This window comes from Lissotriton helveticus, chromosome 12 (genome assembly GCF_964261635.1).
Source record: "Lissotriton helveticus chromosome 12, aLisHel1.1, whole genome shotgun sequence".
NCBI classification, from domain to species: Eukaryota; Metazoa; Chordata; class Amphibia; order Caudata; family Salamandridae; genus Lissotriton; species Lissotriton helveticus.
Window position 1 is genome coordinate 807872970 of NC_136073.1, and position 23695 is coordinate 807896664.

The 23695-nt window shown below is 47.6% G+C and overlaps 1 protein-coding gene across 1 annotated transcript in view; it reads left to right on the forward strand.

The window, feature by feature from the left end:
* The window catches only part of LOC144798932 (GON-4-like protein), a 396699-nt gene that overhangs the window by 185759 nt on the left and 187245 nt on the right, over window positions 1–23695 (forward strand). The window contains exons 16-17 of the mRNA XM_078670067.1: window positions 18212–18410; window positions 22764–22850. Of these exons, the coding sequence (XP_078526193.1) occupies window positions 18212–18410; window positions 22764–22850 (286 nt within the window). The remainder of the gene's footprint in view (window positions 1–18211; window positions 18411–22763; window positions 22851–23695) is intronic.

A 23695-nucleotide genomic window follows, 5' to 3' on the forward strand; every position in this document is an offset into this window, starting at 1 on the left:
ACTCAGAAAGAGGAAAGGACTGTTACTGTCTCTATTAATTGGTTCCAAAGAACTGAGACCACTGGCTTGTTTTGGTCCTTTGACCTTCAAATGCCTTCCTACGGAAGGACAAATTAAAAATACTCCTGCTGGCCCAGATTATACCTGCCCTCGGCCTTGGTGACTGTATGGTGTCCTTAAGCCTACAAGTAGCTTATTTTCATATACCTGTCCTTGTGTCCCATAAACAGTATCTGATGTTCAAGGTAGGCCTGAAGCTTTTTCAGTTTTTGTGCCCTCCTTTGGCCCCACAAGTGGACCTTGGGTGTTCACCAAAGTGATGGCGGTGGTCCTGGCACCTTTTCAGAGGTCAAGGATAGTGGTTTTACGCTACCTTGATGACTGGCTGTTGAAGGCGAGCTTGCCATAGTCAGTCGTCATTAACATCCAGAGAGCGGTGAACCTCTTGACATTGTTAGGTTCACTGTCAACAAACCAAATCCGCACCAAAATCCTTTGCAGAGGCTTCCATTAATTTGAGCTGTCTTGGACGCAGTGCAGTACCAGGCATTCTTTTTACTGCAATGAGTCCAGGACTTTCGGGCTATGAACTTGATGTTTCAGTCTTGGTCCTGAATCAAGGTGAGAGCATCTCTAGGGCTTCTTGGCCTCCTGCATACTCCTTGTAAGCTACGCCAGGTAGCACATGTCGCCTCTGCAATGAAATGTGAAGTTCCAGATGTTGTCCTGATCTTGGAGGAGACTGCTTATGATCTGTATTGGTGGTCTTTCAACCAAAATTGGTCCAGTGGCAGGTCACTGTCCCTTCCTGACACACAGCTGATGGTGGTGATTGATGCTTACCTTCTAAGCTGAGGTGGTAATTTAAGGAAGTCAAGATGACTGGACTCTTGTCTGTCAGAACCCTGGCTCCACATCAGTATGTTAGAGTTGCGGGCCATTCACCTGGATCTGAAGGCCTTCTGGACATCCATCATGTGGAGGCTGATGCAGGACCTCATGGACAACACAGCTGCCATGTGGCATTGCAACAACCAGGGCAGAGTTTGATCCCGGATCCTGTTCCAGGAGTTTCTGTGCCTCAGTGGTTGATTGGAGCATCAGAGCATTTACTTGCTCGTGAACCACCCATGCCAGAGTGGAGTGGAGTGGAGTGGAGTGGAGTGGAGTGGAGTGGAGTGGAGTGGAGTGGAGTGGAGTGGAGTGGAGTGGAGTGGAGTGGCTAAGTAGGCAGTGTCTTGCAGGTCACAAGTTGCATGTACATACAGAGGTAGCATTGGACATCTTTCAGCAAAGGGGATTACCCTAACTAGATCTTTTTGCCACCGTCCAGACCACACATTATCAACAGTTTGGTGTTCTGGAGTTATCACCAGTGTAACTGCTCCAGAGTAGGATGAATGTGACTACATGTTCGAGGCATGTGGGCTGCTAAATTCATATCTTTTGCATAGATCGCCGCCTAGTGTTGGGTCCGGATGATCGCACATTGTTGTCCTGGAAGAGTCTTCGAAGTATCCTGAGATAGGTGGCTCCTCCCCTGGACTACAGTGCGCATGGGCATAGGCTCCATCCCCAGATTGTTTTTTTCCGCCATTGTGTTCGGATGCGGTCTCGACGTCTCTCTGTCGGAACCGAGAAAACTTACTTTTTTAAGGCCAAAAGGCCTTCGTTACCTACGTCGGTATTGTTTGCGTACGGTCTCGAGTTTCTCCCGTCTCTTCGAGTCGGAATCTGCGGAGTCGAGTTACTCTTCGGACATCGAGGCCTTCTCATCGCAGCAAGACCACGACTTTTTCAACATGGACCGGAGCCCGTTTAAATACTGCCCCGTCTGTGGGTCCAAATACCCACATATCGACGTGCACCCGGTCTGCAATAAATGCCTCTCGCCTGACCATAACGAGGAGAACTGCATGGCCTGCTCCAAGTTCAGGTCGAAGAAAACGCTCAAGCTTCGGCGCGCGGTGCGCCTCGAGGCCCGGCGGGCGGCCCCGGCACCCGATAACATCTTCGACGACCCAGAAGAAGAGGGCCTGAGCCATCATCTTCAAATTTCACCACCGGCGGCGGAGGTCGAGGCCGATCCCGAAGAAGATGACAGCGACATAGGCCAAAACCTAGAATACGTCGACGAGGTAGGGGACGACGAAGAAGTTTATGGGGCCGCGGAAGATAGCTCAGGGGATGAGCTATGCCCCGACAGTTACACAGATCAGGCTCAGGTCACGGGATCGCCACTCGGCCTTACCCAAGACCCTGCACCGCAAGCCACGGCCCCGCCTTCAGGCCCGGCCACGGACATACCTGCGGGTGCTATGCAGCACGTATCGAAACCGAAACTGAAACCATCGGAATCGACTGCGCCTAAAATGGCCGACGCCAAATCGAAACCGAAACTGCGGATTCGAGCGCAACTAAGATGGCGGACGTTCCATCTAAACCATCAAAGCCTGCTACCTCATCGGCTCCGTCGACCTCCGGGCCACCGAAGTCGAAGAAGACTGTCGACTCGACAGTGCCGAAGTCATAGGCGGGGGATGCCTCCTCAAAGAAGGTCGTCCGTCAAGGGTCGACCGGGGCGGCGCAGGCGAAGTCCACGAAAGTCGTCGACAAACATTCGGTGCTGACAGGGGCACCGTTAGACGGACGCATGGTCGAGGCGGAGTCTACAAAATCCCTCGGATCCAAGAGCGGAGGCTCGACTCATAGGTCCAAGGACTCCGTGTCTAAAGCTGCGGCATCGACGTCTAAGCCCCCAAAAGAGCCACAGAACGTCGGGGGCGACGGCCCGTTGGCGGCCTCCTTGTCGGCGCCAGGTGCCTCGGCGAGTGGCGCATCACAAATCGCTAGTTCACTGCAAAGGATTCGTGAGAAGGCTACTGCGACGTCGGCTTCCGCGCCGTCGCATCAGAAGTCGCTAGACATGCCTGCAAAGCCTGCTGCCAAGCTTCTATACATTCTGCCACCAAAAAGGCACCAAAAGCCTTTGCACCACGGTCGGCGCCAAAGACATCGGAATCTTCAACGTCTGGTGGAAAATTGGCTCAGCAACACGACTCAGAGGGAGAATCTGAGCGTTATATCGACGCGGACACAGGCAAATTGACCCTTTATAAGAGGAAAATTACTTCCCAGCCAGTGGACTCCTATGTTATTCCACTGAAGAAGAAAAGGCCTGCACAGGACATTCCTGCCCTGGTTGAACCTATCCAGCCTCCGCCTAGGAGGAGTCCAACACCTTCCCCCGACCAATCAGGGGGAGAGGAGGGGGGACAAGATGACCAATACAATTTCCCCATCAATGACCCTGATGCACAACAGGATTCCTATGATGACACTGGTGACCAGGGAAGCCAACAAGTGGGGCAGGACCCACAGCTTTTCAGTGCACGTGCATCCCCAACAGAGGATTCTGCAGGTTTTCATGCACTAATTGAGCGGGCAGCTGCTAATCATGACGTGGACATGCATGCTGACCCAGTGGAGGAAGATTTTCTGTTTGACACTTTTTCTGTCTATGAAAAGACAGTTAAGACACTTCCTATGCTCAAAGGTGTCCTTAAACATGCTGCGGAGATCTTTAAGGAGCCTACCAGGGCGAGAGTGGTCAACCCACGCATCGAGAAGAAATACAGGCCGGCACCTGCAGACCCAGCATATATTCGGGGACAGTTGCCTCTTGACTCTCTTGTGGTCGCAAATGCCCGCAAACGGGCGAACTCCCAGACGACGGGTGAAGCTCCTCCCCCGGACAAGGAGTCAAAAGTGCTTGAGGCAGGGGGCAAGAGAGTGGCTGCGCAGGCTGCCAATTTCTGGCGTATAGCAAACACACAGGCGCTATTGGCACGTTATGATAGGGCGCATTACGACACCCTAGAGCAACTTTTTCAACACCTACCTACGCAGTTTCAGGAGGGTACCAAACTGCTCATAGAGGAGGGAAAACTCATCTCAAACGCAGCAATAAAGTGTGCACTTGATGCCGCAGACACAGCAGCTAGAGCTATTAACACTAGCGTCATGCTTAGACGACAAGTGTGGCTACGCATATCAGGGTTTAAACCAGATATTCAAACGACCATACTCAACCAGCCCGTCAATCCTGATTGGTCCTGATGTTGACACCACCCTCGAAAGGATTAAGAAGGACAACGAAACGGCTAAGTCTATGGGGGCCCTTCAGTCACAACAGTTCAGGGGGAACACTTTTCGTCGCTCAGGTGCACGCGGTGTTACCCGGGGACAGATGGGTCAACAGTCACAATTCACTAAGGGCGGCGCACAGTCCTTGTACCCCAAGCAAAATAGAGGGGGTTATCGAGGAAACAGCACCAGGGGACGAGGCAGAGGAAACAACAACTCCCGTTCCTCTGCCTCAAACAAACAGTGACTCCCTGTCACTGCCCCCCGATCATTCAACACCTGTCGGGGGGAGACTCCAGCAGTTCCTGCCAGTCTGGACAAACATCACCACAGACAGGTGGGTAAGACAACTTATCCAGTACGGTTATTGTCTAGAGTTGACATCCACTCCACCCAACATTCCACCAAGGCAACGTCCTTTGTCCGCAGAGCACTTGCACTTATTGCAGCAGGAAGTAGTGGTGATGCTGCAAAAAGGCGCAATCGAGCTCGTGCCAGTGGAGGAGGAAGGCACAGGAGTCTATTCACTGTACTTCCTTATTCCAAAGAAAGACGGCTCCCTAAGGCCCATTCTGGACCTGCGCCCCCTCAACCTGTATATTCTGTCAGAGCATTTCCATATGCTTACACTCCAACAGATTCTTCCCTTGCTGAACCAAGGGGACTTTCTCGCAACCTTAGACCTCAAGGATGCCTATTTCCACATACCACTACACCCGTCCCACAGAAAATATCTCAGGTTCACCATCCACGGCAGGCATTATCAGTTCAAAGTCCTACCCTTCGGGGTGACCACCGCCCCCAGAGTGTTTACCAAGTGTCTGGCGACTGTGGCGGCACACCTCAGGAGGCAGAACATACATGTCTACCCCTACCTGGACGACTGGCTCGTTCAAGCGAAGTCGGAACAACAGTGCGCCGCGGACATGTCCGCAACCATTCACCTCCTTCACAGTCTGGGCTTCTCGTTGAACTACCCAAAGTCGCACCTTCAACCAGCACATGTGCGGCAGTTTCTGGGTGCAACAATAAATACCCTGACTGCTATGGCTCAGCCAAACAAGGTCAGGATAGACAGCATCCAGTCTCTGATCCAAAAGTTCAGACCGCAACACTCCCTTCCAGCGAGAGTGTTCATGCAGTTGATAGGCATGATGGCCTCCTGCATCTTCATAGTCCCTCACGCAAGGTTGCATATGCGTCCGCTCCAAGAATGTTTAGCAAATCAGTGGACACAAGCTCGGGGACAACTGACAGACCTAGTGTTGGTTACCGGTCGGGCATACAACTCTCTGCATTGGTGGAATCCACACAACCTTTGCAAGGGCCGACCGTTCCAGGAGCCGGTGCCACAGATTATCCTAACAACGGACGCATCTCTCCAGGGATGGGGAGCTCATGTGCTCAATTACACAGTGCAGGGACTATGGACGACGCAGCAACAGAAGATGCACATCAACTATCTAGAACTGATGGCAATCTTCATGGCGCTCAAGTCCTTCAAGGTACATCTGTGCAACAAAGTCGTGTTAGTCCGGACAGACAACATGACAGCGATGTACTACATTCAGAAACAGGGAGGCACCCACTCGCCACAGCTGTCTCATCTGGCTCAGAGCATGTGGAAGTGGGCCGTTCAATGGAACATTTTCCTCATGGCAGAGCACCTCCCGGGCAAGGACAATCAGATGGCGGATCTGCTCAGCAGATACAGCCACCAGATGCACGAGTGGGAGTTACATCCATCAGTACTCCGCCCGTACTTCCAGCAGTGGGGTCATCCAGAGATAGACCTGTTTGCCACAAGGGAAAACGCAAAATGCCAACACTTTGCCGCCAGGTTCCCTCACCCACAGTCGCAGGGGAATGCGATATGGATGAACTGGTCAGGCAGATTTGCGTACGCTTTTCCCCCAGCACCTCTCATACCGCTGGTGGCAAGAAAGCTAAGGCAACACTCAATGACACTCATCCTAGTTGCTCCAACGTGGGCACGCCAACCATGGTACACCACGTTTCTGGAACTCTCAGTGGGGCCGCATCAAAGGCTGCGCCTTACACCCAGGCTCTTGACGCAGAACCATGGTGACATTCAGCATCCAGATCCGCAACAGCTCAACCTGGCGATCTGGCTCTCGAAGTCCTAGAGTTTGGCTACCTTCATTTGCCTCCAGAATGCATGGACATCATCAAAGAGGCAAGGAAGCCCGCTACCAGAGCATGCTATGCTGCAAAATGGAAGCGTTTTGTCATTTAATGTACAGCCAATAACATCAACCCGCTAGATGCATCTATTCCTAACATCATTTGCTATCTGTTACATCTTTACAAGTGCAATCTAGCGTACGCTTCCATTCGGATACATCTATCCGCCATAGCGGCTTATCTTCGGAACAGGCAGCATCTCTCTGTTTTCAGGGTGCCTGCCATTAAAGCCTTCCTAGAGGGTCTGAAACGAGTCATTCCCCCAAGAACACCACCAGCTCCGGTGTGGAACCTCAACGTGGTCCTCACCAGGCTGATGGGCCCACCTTTTGAGCCACTGCACTCATGTGAACTCCAGTTCCTAACATGGAAAGTGGCTTTTCTCATTGCTATTACGTCACTAAGGCGTGTCAGTGAGCTGCAAGCGCTCACAGTCCAGGAGCCATTCATACAAATTCATCCAAACAGGGTGGTACTACGCACTAACCCCAAATTCCTTCCGAAGGTGGTGTCACAGTTTCATCTCAACCAAACTATTGACCTGCCCGCATTCTTTCAAAATCCACAATCAGTAGCGGAAAGAATGCTCCATACCTTGGACGTTAGGAGGGCGTTGATGTACTATATTGACAGGACACAACACTTTAGAAAAACAAAACAACTTTTTGTTGCCTTCTCACCACAGCACAAAGGCGACCCTATTTCCAAAGCAGGAATAGCCAGGTGGATTGTTAAGTGCATTCAAATCTGTTATCAAAAGGCAAAACGCACTTTAACAATACCCCCCAGAGCGCACTCCACACGCAAAATGGGGACCTCCATGGCTTTCCTGGGAAACATTCCTTTGGAAGACATTTGCAGAGCAGCCACATGGGTTACACCGCACACGTTTACCAAACACTACTGTGTCGATGTGCATTCCAAGCAGCAAGCAGCTGTAGGACAGGCTGTTCTCAAGACACTTTTTCAGGTTTCTGCAGCTGGCACGGGCAACTGCCGTTAATGGAGGGACTGCTATGTATTCTATGCAAAAGATATGAATTTAGCAGCCCACATGCCTCAAACTGAATATGCTACTTACCAGTATGCATCTGTTCTTGGCATGTAGGGCTGCTAACATTCATATCGCCCACCCTCCTCCCCGGTGCCTGTCGCAGCTGCAGATACACTCTTGCATTCAATCATTACCATGGACATCCTTTACACTGTTCACTCCATCTCTGCCACAATGGCTAAAAACAATCTGGGGATGGAGCCGATGCCCATGCGCACTGTAGTCCAGGGGAGGAGCCACCTATCTCAGGATACTTCGAAGACTCTTCCAGGACAACAATGTGCGATCATCCGGACCCAACACTAGGCGGCGATCTATGCAAAAGATATGAATGTTAGCAGCCCTACATGCCAAGAACAGATGCATACTGGTAAGTAGCATATTCATTATAGAGCGTTACAAAGTTGGTTGCTCAATTCTGCAAAATCTAGAGTTTTTATCAAGAACAAGGTTTGTTGTAGGAGGGAGGAGCCAAGATGGCGTCGGAGACGGACGAGTAGTCGCCCGGCTCCCCGAGCCTGTATTTCCTGCTACACTATCCTGTCCCTGATCCTGCTACAACGCGGCTGCGGAAGGACGAAGAAAGCGCGCTGATGCCGGGGGTGTTTCTCTGGTGTCCCTACCTGCCCGCTCGCTGGTGCTATTGGCGTGCTGACCCGACGGCCATTGCCGAACCCTGGGACCGGTCCCCGTGTCGCTGCGCACCGCTGGAGACGGCTGGAGCTCCTGAGGCTCGACCGATGAGCGGTGTGACTGCCATTCCCTGCCAATCTGTGGGCTGTGACGGCGCCTGTACCGGCCCCTCTAGTGGACAGTGTGATTCGACCGACTGTGGGTCTCCGCTGCTGCTCCTTTTCATGCGACGCTGAGGGGGGCCGCGCTGTTCCTTTCTTTGTTGACGCGGACCTGACCGCGTGGGCTCGCCTTTGTGCTTATTCCGGCTTCATCCTGCACGAGGGCGGCTTTGTTGCCTGTCGCTCGATAGTGGCGAGCCCGGTTTTTGCCGTGAGATCATACTCCCTTTGCCCACTGTGAGATCCACCTACGCGATCGGGGAGCCCACTGTTGCGTTCAACATGGCGGCCGCCCCCTCTGTGGTAATGGTGGATTACGTCTCGGCTCCCGACGGGGTCGCCCTGCCTGGCATCGGGAAGTGTGTGGAAGGTTGTGGTGCACCTCGGATTATGGACACATTGGATCGCCCGCCTGTTTTCACCCGTGCCTCCGTTATTGCCGCGATTGCCGACTTGAGGGCGGAATGGCATCAGTGTTTTCGCGCACTCGGCGCGAAGCTGGATGATGCCGCTCTAAGATCGGAGAGTGCTTCGCCTGCTGGCTCCCCTTGCTGTACCGATCAACCCCCTCCTTACATTGCTAGAGGAACATTGTTGCCCCGTGACTGTGCAATGGAGCGACTTTCTGTCAGTGATTGCTCTAGCGGACTGCCGTCAGCTCGTCATATCGATGCTACACTGTATCCTATCCTGCCACAGTTCCCAGATACTGGTTCTCTATTTTTGTTCATGGCTCCGCTGGCGCTGCAGCTACTTTTCTTGACTGTATCTGCCATGTACGGTGTGACCTCAGTTTCTTGTTTTATACAACAGCGGATGGAACTGGGGATGGAATTCTTCTGGATCGCTATCATTGCAAATGACTGTAGGTGTCCATTTTGTGTTTGGGGACCTTCTCTTCGTCGAAGGCGGCCATCTTGCCCCTTTGTTCTATCTGGGGCGGGTCCTTTTCCGTATTCATGTTCAGGGAGACGCTCAAGATCTGGCCAGGGTTAGGGAGGCCCTATTCCTATGTACTGTAATTGAGGGGCGGGTGGGGACCCGGGATGGGACGCTTCCTCGATGCGTGCTGCCGTGCGATGTCTCCCCCTGTTTCATTTAGTTCATGAAGGTCTTGCTTTGGTCATTACGTGTAGGGTGGAGAGTATTTTATGGCCGGGGAGCTCGGGGGACTTGAAAGTGGCCCTCCTCGGGTGTTACAAATTTCTTTTTCTTTTCCTCCTTTTCTAGATCTATATTTCGGGTTCTTTAGTGGGCGACAGACACATTGCCGGGGGGGGGGGGGGTAGGCCGTAGCCTCTGCATGATGTAGGGTGGGGGGAGGGATTTAGTTTTTTGCATTTAGTTTCTATGGGCCTTATTTTTCTCTGTTTCTTTGCACTTTTCTTAACTTATTTCTGTTCTGGGTCCGCTATTGGGGTTAGTAGGGAGTGGGTGGCGCTGTGCATGGTGCGTAACTGCTAGCTGATGGACTTGTCGTTTTATTTTGCACCGCCATGCTGCCTGGGGTGTTAGCTTCCATTGTGGTTTCATGCGATGATGTTCCCTGCTCCTGTTGTGCGGCTGTTGTACGGACTCAGTTCTCCTTGATTCCTATTCTTCACTGTTTTTTATATTTGGGGGGAAAAATTTTTAAACTTAACCTTCAATGCTCCTGTTACTGGCGACATGATTCTACCCAGTGTAACGTTACTTGATTGCTGCGATGTCTCCTGGTGCCGCTTGGAAACTGTATTGCTCGCATTTGTGCTCCAAAAATTTTTTGTGGCCGACCTGAAGGTTGTGGGCCCGTATTTGTTCTTTGTTCGTGTACAATAAAGGTTTAAAAAAAAAAAAAGAAAAGAACAAGGTTTGTATCAAGTAGACTGAGTTGTCATCATCTAACCTAAAACCTCTTCATGTTCTGGAGACTAGGCGTCTATTTTTAAATTCTAGGTAAGGAGATAACATTCTACAAAACCCAGAGTTGGTGATAGCAGGACGAAGTGATGGCAGACACAGGCATTTCATCACTGGTAGGGGGACAGGAGAAGGCCTCAAAACAGCAGGCTAGTAGTTGCCTGACCACCTCAGCCTTGTCTGCATTCAGCTTGAAGATGTTGTGCCCCATCTACGCCCACATGAATTGAAGATTTTGTTGAAAGGAGAGATGACTCTTCCCGATTGTCCAATTTCAGATGTTTTTGTCAGTCATTGGTGTAAATGTACGCCTTAACACAGTGTTCGATAAGCTGAGAGTCCAGTGCCTTCATATAAATATTGGGGTGAGGGTGATGAACCTTCAGAGACACCACAAGAATTGCTCTCTTTGCATGGTTTAAGTAGCAAGGTTAGTCGCCGTAGAGGGGTTCTTAAAAAAATTATTGAAACCACTGCATTGAGCACTCCTATATCCTGCTGCTTTGATACACTCAGGTAAAATAGCCTGGCTAACATTATCGAATGCGTCAGACATGTCTAATAGGATCATGTCGGTGGTATGACCTACAAACTGCTCTAATCTCAAATCTTTAAGTGCAGAGACCATAATAGAATCCATAATGTGCCCCTGTGGAGAGCTGGCTGCACCTTTCAGAGCACCTGGTGAGGGTGCAATTACTTACTAATAATTTTTGCAACAAACGTTTCCAAGACTTTTGGCGCAACCAGTAGTAGAGAAAAAGGTTAGTGGATCTTAAGTACAATTGGATCCAGTGCAGGCTTTTTTAATAGTGGGATGATCATTGCCTGGTTGAAAAGCTCCAGGACTATGCTCTCTCTGATGATGAGTTAAATAGCTGGCAAAGCAGCTGGGCAATAAACAGAACCAAGTGATTAGATATTCATGGGGCAAGTATTGGCTGGTGAGCCGGATTTCACCAATTGCATCAAACCCACCACTTCCTTTACTTATGAGGTGGGAAAATGGGCAAAACATGGCTCCTCCAACATCTTGGCAGCCGACTGATTAATTGAGCGTAGAGCAGTGATTATATTATTCACTAATATATTGTGAAGGTGACCGCTCAGTGTTGTAGATTAAGGGTCTGTGAAAGCCCTATGGATAGCAAAGGGGCTTTTTGGAAATAATTAATTGAAGCAGAACAGTAGAGCTTTCACAAAGCCTTTTTTCTAAATATAACTCCTTAGCGCATCCTCAAGGAGCCACTTAGATTCCCGAGTTGAAAATGTGCTCCGGAGAATTCTGAGCTCCTTAATTGAGTTTTTGTGACCCTTAATTCTGGTGTGAACCAAGGAGTAGCTTTTGTTTTGCTAGGATGGGTCCTTTGTGTCAAATACACATGCTAACACGTTGTGAGCAATCCAGTCCTGGAGAGCCACAATCTGTTTATCTAGCAGTATAGCATGGCTTAGGTAGTGCATGTTTCCAATGTAACAAAATATTATCCGACTAGCACACATATTAATAGAGAAGTCAACTAGAAGAGGGTAGAGAGACCAGAAGTGTTCAAGACTATGTCCTGCTACATGGCATGGGGAAAATTAATGTATGACTGTAAGTACGTAAAGCTTTTTGTGGATGGGTCTTTTTTATGCTGCACTAATCCAAAGATTAAAATCACCATAAGTAGAAGTCTGGAGCAGTTTAGAAGTCTTTTACCAATCGGATTGTACAAGTTCTCTAATAAACAAATTGGCGCTTTCAGTGGTCTGTAAACTAGAATGACCTGCGTAATGAAGTTCCTGCACCTAGCGTTAACTCTGGCTTTGTAAAGCGAGACCTCCGGAATCTCAATACCTCCAAACATGCTTTTTAAATATGACAGCAACCCCCACCTCCTTTCTCTCCCCCACCCCGCAGTTTGCTCCTGATATTTTATAACCTAGTGTAAGTGCACTAATAATATCTGGACCAGCACTATCTGACAAACACGTTTCTGCAAAAAATAGGTGGTCAAGTTTTAACTTCCCCAGTAGGTAAAAATAAAATTAAGTGCTGTTTTTAGGGAGCGCCCTAGTATTGAAAAAAGGCACAACATAACTGTTATATGCCACTCCCTCAACAAACTGAGTGGAATTCTTGATGGGCGGCCTATCCTTCTCAGGCTGGATCATGTAGATCTGCTCTCATGTTCTCATCAATTGTTCTACGTATTTGCAACAGTTTAATAGATCTTTATCTTTGATCACCACAAAAATCGTGTATTTAAGGGATGGAGTTATGCTGATCTGTAATACTTTACATTTTTTTGATGTGCTGCAGCTAAGGGCGTTTGATTATATGAACAACAAGCATTGGAAATGCAATAGGTCTCGCAATAGAATAGTTAGACATTTTTCTTTTTGCAAATGGATGAGTGGCGTTGCGTGTGTGAGTGGCGTTGCGTGTGTGAGTGGCGTTGCGTATGTGAGTGGCGTAGCGTGTGTGAGTGGCGTAGCGTGTGTGAGTGGCGTAGCGTGTGTGAGTGGCGTTGCGTGTGTGAGTGGCGTTGCGTGTGTGAAGGATTGGTAGTGCGGGTACTGCTGCTTGGGGTATCTGCGAGATTTGTGTAAGTAAATGGAGAGGGGGGAGAGAGTTGTAAGAGAGAGTGAAAGAGGCAGAATCGTTGAGAGGAAAAGAAAGTGCGAATCTGTAAGCTGAGAGATGTGGCATAACAGAAGGATTGGTAGTGCGGGCACTGCTGCTTGGGGTATCTGCGAGATTTGTGTAAGTAAATGGAGAGGGGGGAGAGAGTTGGAAGAGAGAGTGAAAGAGGCAGAAACGTGGAGAGTAAAAGAAAGAGCGAAGGAATCTGTAAGCTGAGAGATGTGGCATAACAGAAGGATTGGTAGTGCGGGCACTGCTGCTTGGGGTATCTGCGAGATTTGTGTAAGTAAATGGAGAGGGGGGAGAGAGTTGGAAGAGAGAGTGAAAGAGGCAGAAACGTGGAGAGTAAAAGAAAGAGCGAAGGAATATGTAAGCTGAGAGATGTGGCATAACAGAAGGCTTGGTAGTGCGGGCACTGCTGCTTGTGGTATCTGCGAGATTTGTGTAAGTAAATGGAGAGGGGGGAGAGAGTTGTAAGAAAGAGTGAAAGAGGCAGAAACGTTGAGAGGAAAAGAAAGTGCGAATCTGTAAGCTGGGAGATGTGGCATAACAGAAGGATTGGTAGTGCGGGCACTGCTGCTTGGGGTATCTGCGAGATTTGTGTAAGTAAATGGAGAGGGGGGAGAGAGTTGGAAGAGAGAGTGAAAGAGGCAGAAACGTGGAGAGTAAAAGAAAGAGCGAAGGAATCTGTAAGCTGAGAGATGTGGCATAACAGAAGGATTGGTAGTGCGGGCACTGCTGCTTGGGGTATCTGCGAGATTTGTGTAAGTAAATGGAGAGGGGGGAGAGAGTTGGAAGAGAGAGTGAAAGAGGCAGAAACGTGGAGAGTAAAAGAAAGAGCGAAGGAATATGTAAGCTGAGAGATGTGGCATAACAGAAGGATTGGTAGTGCGGGCACTGCTGCTTGGGGTATCTGCGAGATTTGTGTAAGTAAATGGAGAGGGGGGAGAGAGTTGGAAGAGAGAGTGAAAGAGGCAGAAACGTGGAGAGTAAAAGAAAGAGCGAAGGAATCTGTAAGCTGAGAGATGTGGCATAACAGAAAGATTGGTAGTGCGGGCACTGCTGCTTGGGGTATCTGCGAGATTTGTGTAAGTAAATGGAGAGGGGGGAGAGAGTTGGAAGAGAGAGTGAAAGAGGCAGAAACGTTGAGAGGAAAAGAAAGTGCGAATCTGTAAGCTGAGAGATGTGGCATAACAGAAGGATTGGTAGTGCGGGCACTGCTGCTTGGGGTATCTGCGAGATTTGTGTAAGTAAATGGAGAGGGGGAGAGAGTTGGAAGAGAGAGTGAAAGAGGCAGAAACGTGGAGAGTAAAAGAAAGAGCGAAGGAATCTGTAAGCTGAGAGATGTGGCATAACAGAAGGATTGGTAGTGCGGGCACTGCTGCTTGGGGTATCTGCGAGATTTGTGTAAGTAAATGGAGAGGGGGGAGAGAGTTGGAAGAGAGAGTGAAAGAGGCAGAAACGTGGAGAGTAAAAGAAAGAGCGAAGGAATCTGTAAGCTGAGAGATGTGGCATAACAGAAGGATTGGTAGTGCGGGCACTGCTGCTTGGGGTATCTGCGAGATTTGTGTAAGTAAATGGAGAGGGGGAGAGAGTTGGAAGAGAGAGTGAAAGAGGCAGAAACGTGGAGAGTAAAAGAAAGAGCGAAGGAATATGTAAGCTGAGAGATGTGGCATAACAGAAGGCTTGGTAGTGCGGGCACTGCTGCTTGTGGTATCTGCGAGATTTGTGTAAGTAAATGGAGAGGGGGGAGAGAGTTGTAAGAGAGAGTGAAAGAGGCAGAAACGTTGAGAGGAAAAGAAAGTGCGAATCTGTAAGCTGGGAGATGTGGCATAACAGAAGGATTGGTAGTGCGGGCACTGCTGCTTGGGGTATCTGCGAGATTTGTGTAAGTAAATGGAGAGGGGGGAGAGAGTTGGAAGAGAGAGTGAAAGAGGCAGAAACGTGGAGAGTAAAAGAAAGAGCGAAGGAATCTGTAAGCTGAGAGATGTGGCATAACAGAAGGATTGGTAGTGCGGGCACTGCTGCTTGGGGTATCTGCGAGATTTGTGTAAGTAAATGGAGAGGGGGGAGAGAGTTGGAAGAGAGAGTGAAAGAGGCAGAAACGTGGAGAGTAAAAGAAAGAGCGAAGGAATATGTAAGCTGAGAGATGTGGCATAACAGAAGGATTGGTAGTGCGGGCACTGCTGCTTGGGGTATCTGCGAGATTTGTGTAAGTAAATGGAGAGGGGGGGAGAGTTGGAAGAGAGAGTGAAAGAGGCAGAAACGTGGAGAGTAAAAGAAAGAGCGAAGGAATATGTAAGCTGAGAGATGTGGCATAACAGAAGGATTGGTAGTGCGGGCACTGCTGCTTAGGGTTTCTGCGAGATTTGTGTAAGTAAATGGAGAGGGGGAGAGAGTTGGAAGAGAGAGTGAAAGAGGCAGAAACGTGGAGAGTAAAAGAAAGAGCGAAGGAATATGTAAGCTGAGAGATGTGGCATAACAGAAGGATTGGTAGTGCGGGCACTACTGCTTGGGGTATCTGCGAGATTTGTGTAAGTAAATGGAGAGGGGGAGAGAGTTGGAAGAGAGAGTGAAAGAGGCAGAAACGTGGAGAGTAAAAGAAAGAGCGAAGGAATCTGTAAGCTGAGAGATGTGGCATAACAGAAGGATTGGTAGTGCGGGCACTGCTGCTTGGGGTATCTGCGAGATTTGTGTAAGTAAATGGAGAGGGGGGAGAGAGTTGGAAGAGAGAGTGAAAGAGGCAGAAACGTGGAGAGTAAATGAAAGTGCAAAGGAATCTGTAAACTGAGAGATGTGGCATAACAGAAGGATTGGTAGTGCGGGCACTGCTGCTTGGGGTATCTGCGAGATTTGTGTAAGTAAATGGAGAGGGGGGAGAGAGTTGTAAGAGAGAGTGAAAGAGGCAGAATCGTTGAGAGGAAAAGAAAGTGCGAATCTGTAAGCTGAGAGATGTGGCATAACAGAAGGATTGGTAGTGCGGGCACTGCTGCTTGGGGTATCTGCGAGATTTGTGTAAGTAAATGGAGAGGGGGGAGAGAGTTGGAAGAGAGAGTGAAAGAGGCAGAAACGTGGAGAGTAAAAGAAAGAGCGAAGGAATCTGTAAGCTGAGAGATGTGGCATAACAGAAGGATTGGTAGTGCGGGCACTGCTGCTTGGGGTATCTGCGAGATTTGTGTAAGTAAATGGAGAGGGGGGAGAGAGTTGGAAGAGAGAGTGAAAGAGGCAGAAACGTGGAGAGTAAAAGAAAGAGCGAAGGAATATGTAAGCTGAGAGATGTGGCATAACAGAAGGATTGGTAGTGCGGGCACTGCTGCTTGGGGTATCTGCGAGATTTGTGTAAGTAAATGGAGAGGGGGGGAGAGTTGGAAGAGAGAGTGAAAGAGGCAGAAACGTGGAGAGTAAAAGAAAGAGCGAAGGAATATGTAAGCTGAGAGATGTGGCATAACAGAAGGATTGGTAGTGCGGGCACTGCTGCTTAGGGTTTCTGCGAGATTTGTGTAAGTAAATGGAGAGGGGGGAGAGAGTTGGAAGAGAGAGTGAAAGAGGCAGAAACGTGGAGAGTAAAAGAAAGAGCGAAGGAATATGTAAGCTGAGAGATGTGGCATAACAGAAGGATTGGTAGTGCGGGCACTGCTGCTTGGGGTATCTGCGAGATTTGTGTAAGTAAATGGAGAGGGGGGAGAGAGTTGGAAGAGAGAGTGAAAGAGGCAGAAACGTGGAGAGTAAAAGAAAGAGCGAAGGAATCTGTAAGCTGAGAGATGTGGCATAACAGAAGGATTGGTAGTGCGGGCACTGCTGCTTGGGGTATCTGCGAGATTTGTGTAAGTAAATGGAGAGGGGGGAGAGAGTTGGAAGAGAGAGTGAAAGAGGCAGAAACTTGGAGAGTAAAAGAAAGAGCGAAGGAATATGTAAGCTGAGAGATGTGGCATAACAGAAGGATTGGTAGTGCGGGCACTGCTGCTTGGGGTATCTGCGAGATTTGTGTAAGTAAATGGAGAGGGGGGAGAGAGTTGGAAGAGAGTGAAAGAGGCAGAAACGTGGAGAGTAAAAGAAAGAGCGAAGGAATATGTAAGCTGAGAGATGTGGCATAACAGAAGGCTTGGTAGTGCGGTATTGCGGGCACTGCTGCTTGGGGTATCTGCGAGATTTGTGTAAGTAAATGGAGAGGGGGGAGAGAGTTGTAAGAGAGTGAAAGAGGCAGAAACGTTGAGAGGAAAAGAAAGTGCGAATCTGTAAGCTGAGAGATGTGGCATAACAGAAGGATTGGTAGTGCGGGCACTGCTGCTTGGGGTATCTTCGAGATTTGTGTAAGTAAATGGAGAGGGGGAGAGAGTTGGAAGAGAGAGTGAAAGAGGCAGAAACGTGGAGAGTAAAAGAAAGAGCGAAGGAATATGTAAGCTGAGAGATGTGGCATAATAGAAGGATTGGTAGTGCGGGCACTGCTGCTTGGGGTATCTGCGAGATTTGTGTAAGTAAATGGAGAGGGGGGAGAGAGTTGGAAGAGAGAGTGAAAGAGGCAGAAACGTGGAGAGTAAAAGAAAGAGCGAAGGAATCTGTAAGCTGAGAGATGTGGCATAACAGAAGGATTGGTAGTGCGGGCACCGCTGCTTGGGGTACGACAAACAGGAGATGGTGACTAAAGTTTCAACCATGAGGTTGGAAGGCAGTGAAGTGAAATGTGAGGAGGCACTCCGATTACCTCTTCAAATTGTAAAACAGACGGAGGGCATTGCTGTGGGGAGGGGGTGTAGGAGAAATGCACACGGCGGGCAGGGGAGGGGGCGGAGCGGGGAGAGCGGCATGTGGGTGTGAAGAAGCCGGGGCCTTTGAAGTGAAGCTAAGCTTCACTTCAAAAGGTGTCGGAGGAATGCGGGTGAGGGAACAGACGGCGATTGCGGCTGAGGGAACTGATGTGCACGCGCTTTTAAGCTCAATGCACATGCGCATTGAGCTTAAAAGTCACGGGCACTGCAAGGAATCGCCACGATTCCTTGCTTCTTAGTTAAAGGTTGTTTAAGCCGCAATAGGCTCGCAAGCTCGATGCGCATGCGCATCGACAGGCGAGACCTAAAAAGGACTACAGTTGAACGAGTCATTAACATGACACACACATTAGTAATTAGGAGGCTGGTGTCTGTTCCTTGGGATGATGAAAGGAGAAACTTCAGTTCCACATGTGCACTTCACTTTTCACCATTGCCTCATCCACACACGTTTTAGGATAGTTATACTCAGACATGTGTTAAAAGCCTAACCTGAAGTCAGACTAATGGTCCTTTAATTTCTGCATGTGTGATCTCACCAAGCCTGTCACTCAGCAAAACATGCCCTCCCTATGTTCGCCCTGTAATCCGAACAGTTTTATACCTCTTTTTTAGTTTTTTACTTTGTAATGTTTGATGAACTTTGAGACTTAAGCTTTTTTCATAATTCATGCCTTTGTGGGAGGTCTAGCATCTGAAAACTGTCTTTGTTACTCAGATTTGAAGAGCCTCTGGCAAATATGCTGTCACAGCAGCACAAGACAGTGAAAAATCAGCTTAAATTGATGAGAATGAAGAGATCAGCCATGAAGCTTCAGCAGGAGATGGATGGCGCTACTCATCAGAACGAGAAGCAACCGCATCCACTTATATTGGACGTTGGGCAAAAGAAGAGGCTCCAGCAGCAGATGCAACAGGTTAGAGGCACTGAACACTTTATATTTACCTCCATGAAAGGGCATACTGTATCAATGAGACCACTCTGACCTCCTTAAATAGGGCCTTCCATACCAGTGAGACCATTCTGACCCTAGAAATGTTGTCTACAGTATCAGTGAGACCTTAGAGCAATTAAGAATGGTACTCACTTTATCAATAAGACACCTAAGCTTTTGGAATGTGACTGCTTCGAAATAGGAAGTGTCCAATAAGAAATGTTTTTATAGCTTGTAATTGCTTAGATTGAGAGGTCTGTTAACATTGGTCCTAAGGCTTGTATTATCCCCTGGGGCATGGGTGTGGTCGACTCAAGGTTGTCTGTGTGTTTAGTTCTCCACAGGGGTGGGCGAAATGCTTCATTCTTGTAACATGGAGTTCCAGACAAATTCTGCCCATCGCTTCATGTTGGAATTGTTTTCCCCGCAAAGCTCGGTAAATGCAAGCTAGATTTGGCGTTCCCCAGCGCGATTTTATAACTGGAGCGGTCGCGGTCAGGGGGCTGCTTCTCAAGTAGATTTGCTGTTGCTCAAGTAGATTTTCTACTTCTGCCTATTGCCGCATGGTGGAATTTTTCCCTGTAAAGCTCTGTAAATGCGAGCTAGATTTGGCGTCCTCCAACTCGATTTTCCACATGTTCGCAGAACTCCGCGGAATCTCACCGAGCTTATATGTAACTCTGAGGAGTGGAACTCCTCAAGTTCTGCCCAGCCCTTGTTCTCTAGTTCTCGCCAGACCCTAAACTCCCACTAACTGGGCCTACAAAGTAGACAAGGGGAAACCGATATATGAACCATGGACTTACTGCTGGCACTTGGATATGACTCTGGTACCAAGAAGTTGAATAAAAGATGCCACCCCTAAAAATGTACACCCTAGTCACCCTTCACCCAAACAATTGGATCTCACCCAACAAAATGATTTTCAAATGTCTTCGGTGCTCCTGAAGGATGTTGTCCTGGATCCTGTAATCATGTTGGGCACCGTATCCAGTCAACTGGAGTACAAGGATCGGTTAAGCAAGTAACAGGTCGCTATCTCAATAAGAAATGATTGATGACCTTGATGTTGTGTTTCTGGCTTCAACTTTAATGACCTGTACTTAAAGATCCAATGGCCATCATCAAGATTTCTTGGTGACCCCCATGGGATCAAATGCAGTCACTGTTGACACCAGTCCCAACTTGGACTAACTAATTTTAGGGTTAGACTTGTATGAGTCTCTAACCAGCAATATCTCTAGAAATATAAGTGCTAGAAGGATAGTTGAGCAGTTGTGGAATCATAGTAACCACCTCTTCCATCTGGCAGGAAGAGTTTCCACACTGTGGGTGTTTAGGCATACTGTCTCTGATCCCTTTGAGGCCAAAGAAAGCTATTTATAGGTATCCTACGTGCATGAGTTGAGTTTGAGAATAGTGTGTCTCATCATTCTCCATTTTAAAGGCATTGGAGTAGCTGCTTCTTGTTCCATATGCTGTAGTTTCCTCCCGACAGGTGGGCTGCGGCAACTCAGTCCATCATGCTAATGGACTATTAGGTGAGATACTTTCAGGCATTTCTGGATTAACCTTTATTTCTCTGTACTTCTGCGTTGTCACAGTTTATTAAGTGCATCTCTGCTTAAACCATACCATGAACAGTAAATTAGTGTGTGCTGCATATTACTCTGCATTTTACTCTGCATTTACTGTTCCGTCTGAATCCTGTCTATGCAGAGTTCATTGGAAAGAGTTTATGCTTGCAATTCTTTTTCACTAAGCGAACCAGAGTTAGAATGGAGACAGTGGAAGGAACAGTTTAAAGCTCATGTTAAAGAAATTAGGGGGGCATTTTAACTGTAAAAAAGAAAGTCAGCTTTGCCTGGGGCCTGAGAGGTGTTGCATATTAAAACGGTTGTTCCTGTTGCTGGTAGATGAAGAACAGGAAGAAGAAAAATTGGATGAAATCCAACAAGCTGTGAGTCTGACTTAAATTTTGGAAAGAAAGTCAATGAACTGATTGTGAGGCATGAACCTTTAGGGGTGTGGGCTGGGAGCTGCAGTTTCTGTTGTTCAGGTGAGGAAGTTTCTAGGCAGGGTCTCTCCTCCTTCTGTTTGTCTTTGACTTCTGCTTAAAAGAAGCTGATGGCACCCTGATACAGAGAACTCACACTTTGTTCACCTGTTTTTGATACCCTTGCCGGAGTCAGCCCAATTGCTACCTGCTATAAAAGCCATTGCTTTACAGAAAGGCTGCATCTGATAAGGCGTCTTGAAATGACATTTGAAAATGAACCAAACTGGTCCCAAAGACAAACACAGTAGCTCCATATCGACAGTCTTGAATATGCGAATGTAAATGGGATCCAAACCATCGCACTTTGTTTCTGTCCCAAGTTCTTCTCGACCAGGGTTCTGCTCCACAACGTACTTGAGGAGTTGATGTACTATCAGGGCTGCTGTCTGCCTGGCAGCCAGTCTCCCAAAGGTCAGCGAACATCACCTGAAGTCTGCACTTTCTGCCAGAGAAACTGAGGATCTCCCCAGAAGCCTGCATGCCTGCTGATATGCAAAGAGTGTGCCTGGTTCTTCATGAGGTGAGAGGCCCAGCATATTCCTAACACGAGGAGCACCCAGAAAAAGCAGAGTTGCCTAGACCACAATGCAAGTACACCACCTACTCCAGGCATTGTTGAGGAGTCCCACAGGTGACTGGACAGGTTTAGTGTAAGCTGCAGGAAGACTCCAAGAAAACACTCCTGTCTTGTAGGAAATTCTGCTGCGGGCTGAAAGTTTGGTACTGCTGATGCTGCAAGATAAGTCCTCGCTACTGCCCAAGCAAGAACCCTAGACTGGCCTCGAGGTTGCAACTGTGACACCAGAACAACCGTCTAACCGGCCAGGAAAGCTGCCTCTGCTGATGACCGAAATTGATACTTAGGCCTGCTTTACCTATAGTCCCTGCAGACATCGTCCCGAGCAAGGCTGTCAGCCTGCACCGTTTAAAAGAGGAGCCACTCTGTTGAAGGCTGGAATGTGCTCTGCTTCTGCAGCACAGCCCAGACTGCTACAAAAGACAGGAGGTAAAACTCAGGGTTTAGCCTGCACGGGGGACCAGAGTCTAATTGCGATCTGACAAGTCTGCTTCATACATTAAGTTCTTTTGCCAAAAGGTGTAAAAGAAACATTGAACTGAAGTTGCACAATTTACTTGTGATAGTAAATAAGCTATCTGTTGCTGTGGCTGTTCCTTGTCTGAGCTGGTAAGGGGTTTGGAGACTGTGAGTGCTTTCCACGAGTGGAAGAATACCGGAAGAAGTGATGTAGTGCCTCACTGTTGACGCAACTTAATTAAAATCAGGTATGTGATTTCTATAGTATTATGAAGTATTTAGTTCTACTGTGAAATTAAAGTGCTTTATTTTTACATTAGGTGAGCACCAGGCTGAACATTACATTATTGTGTCTTTTGGTTGATTGTTCGTTTCTGAGCTCCTGCCCCCTATAACACTACGCTGAGAAGTCTTTGGCTCCTCGTTCTCACTGCCCAAAGGATAAGTGTAGTTGACCCAGTTTGCCGAGCCATAATAGGATAGGCTCAGGACACCATTGGTGAATTACTTCTGCCACCACCGTTGTTGCCCAGTAGCCCCAATCTGCCCTGTGGACCCTTGAACAGGGTCTGACATGGGTTAGAGAAGGAGTTAAGGTTGAAGATACTTGTTTTTCAGACACTCTTGTCTGAATATACCAATACAAATGTAAATAAATTAAATAAAATCCCTATCTTGTCTCAATTGGGAAATGGCATCACTTAAGGAGTCTATAGGAGCTGTCAGATCCTTCAGAATGAACGTTGCCCAAGGCAAGTACCTTGTTCTCAAGCTATGTGGACCTCTGCATTGTCATTTGCATATAAAGTGGAATTATTCTTCAAGCCTTTACTTTTCTGCCAGATAAGTTCGCGTTTATGACATTTCAGGGTGAGAGAAGTAAAGAACTTTATCAAAGAGCAGGAGTGTTGTAGAGAAGAGTTACATTGTTCACTGTTTATATGCGGTTGGATGGGATACCTTAATAACTTTGATTTGGTAGAGGGCATCTGTCTTGCCGCTTGCTTGAGTGAAGCTTCCATCTATTTTGAAACAACGCATTGTAGTACCATGACTTGTAAAGGAGCAACTCCCTAGATTTGTGTTACTGATTCAGTGCGCAAACTGTACCTGATTTGTTTTGGTTTGTTCTTAACAACCTGGTCTATGACCATTTCAAGATGTGCAGCTAATTGATAACATGTGCATGCAAGAAAAGTTCATTTTTTGTAAATTCTGAACCCAAATTCTTGTTATGTAGCACGTTCAGCTCTTGTCACAGATGCACCTGCTCTGCAGCATCAACCCAACTTTCAGTGCAGAGGCCCAGAGTGCCAGCATCTTCTTGGTAAGTATGGTACAAAGTAAGAAAAGTGTTAATATTCATGCATAATAGTTTTCTTTTGCATGTCATGCTACTGGGACAAACACATGTTATAGTGTTTGTGACTCCCTGTGAAATATTGGGTAATTTCAACCTACAAACAAAACAATTGTTCTATAGGGACACATCAGTATTGCATCCATAATGATCTGCTGTTGCTTATTTGCAGATACCCAAGATTACTTCCACTATGCACAGTAACTGTGATTGTTTGTTTAAATGCATTGGCACGATATGTATAATGATATAAGAGGCAGGAGTTAATATTTCAGTTGCACTTTTATCAATTAGTTGTTATATTCATATGTAAAAACATTTTTTTCTTAAAGTCTGTTGTTTCGAGTACCAGTCCACAGTCCTTAAGTATGCATTTTCATATGGCAGCTTCATTCCAGAGCTCATTAAGATATTGAGGATAGAAAAAAACACATTTGCAAATGGACTTCAGTATCTGTCTGAAATTAGGTAGTTTCCATTAAAACATAAATTTCATTCTTTACTTTTTTTGGTTTTGCTGCCTCATGGAAATGTTGACAGATTGTAGGCTTATCTCAGGATTGCAAGGCCACCTCAGGGCATTTCAAGGACATAAAATTAAAAAGAGAGCATTGCAGTTCTGGCCTATTCTTTATCCATCATTGCTATAAATCACTCATTGAAGAATATCGACTAACATTCCTCAGGTATTAAATATGTTTCATTAATTTAAAGAAACTAAAATCTTCAGTACCGGCACTGACATATCTGACCATATATATATTATTGATACTCAATACCATCTTACGAGCGAATGTGCCTACCATAGAATA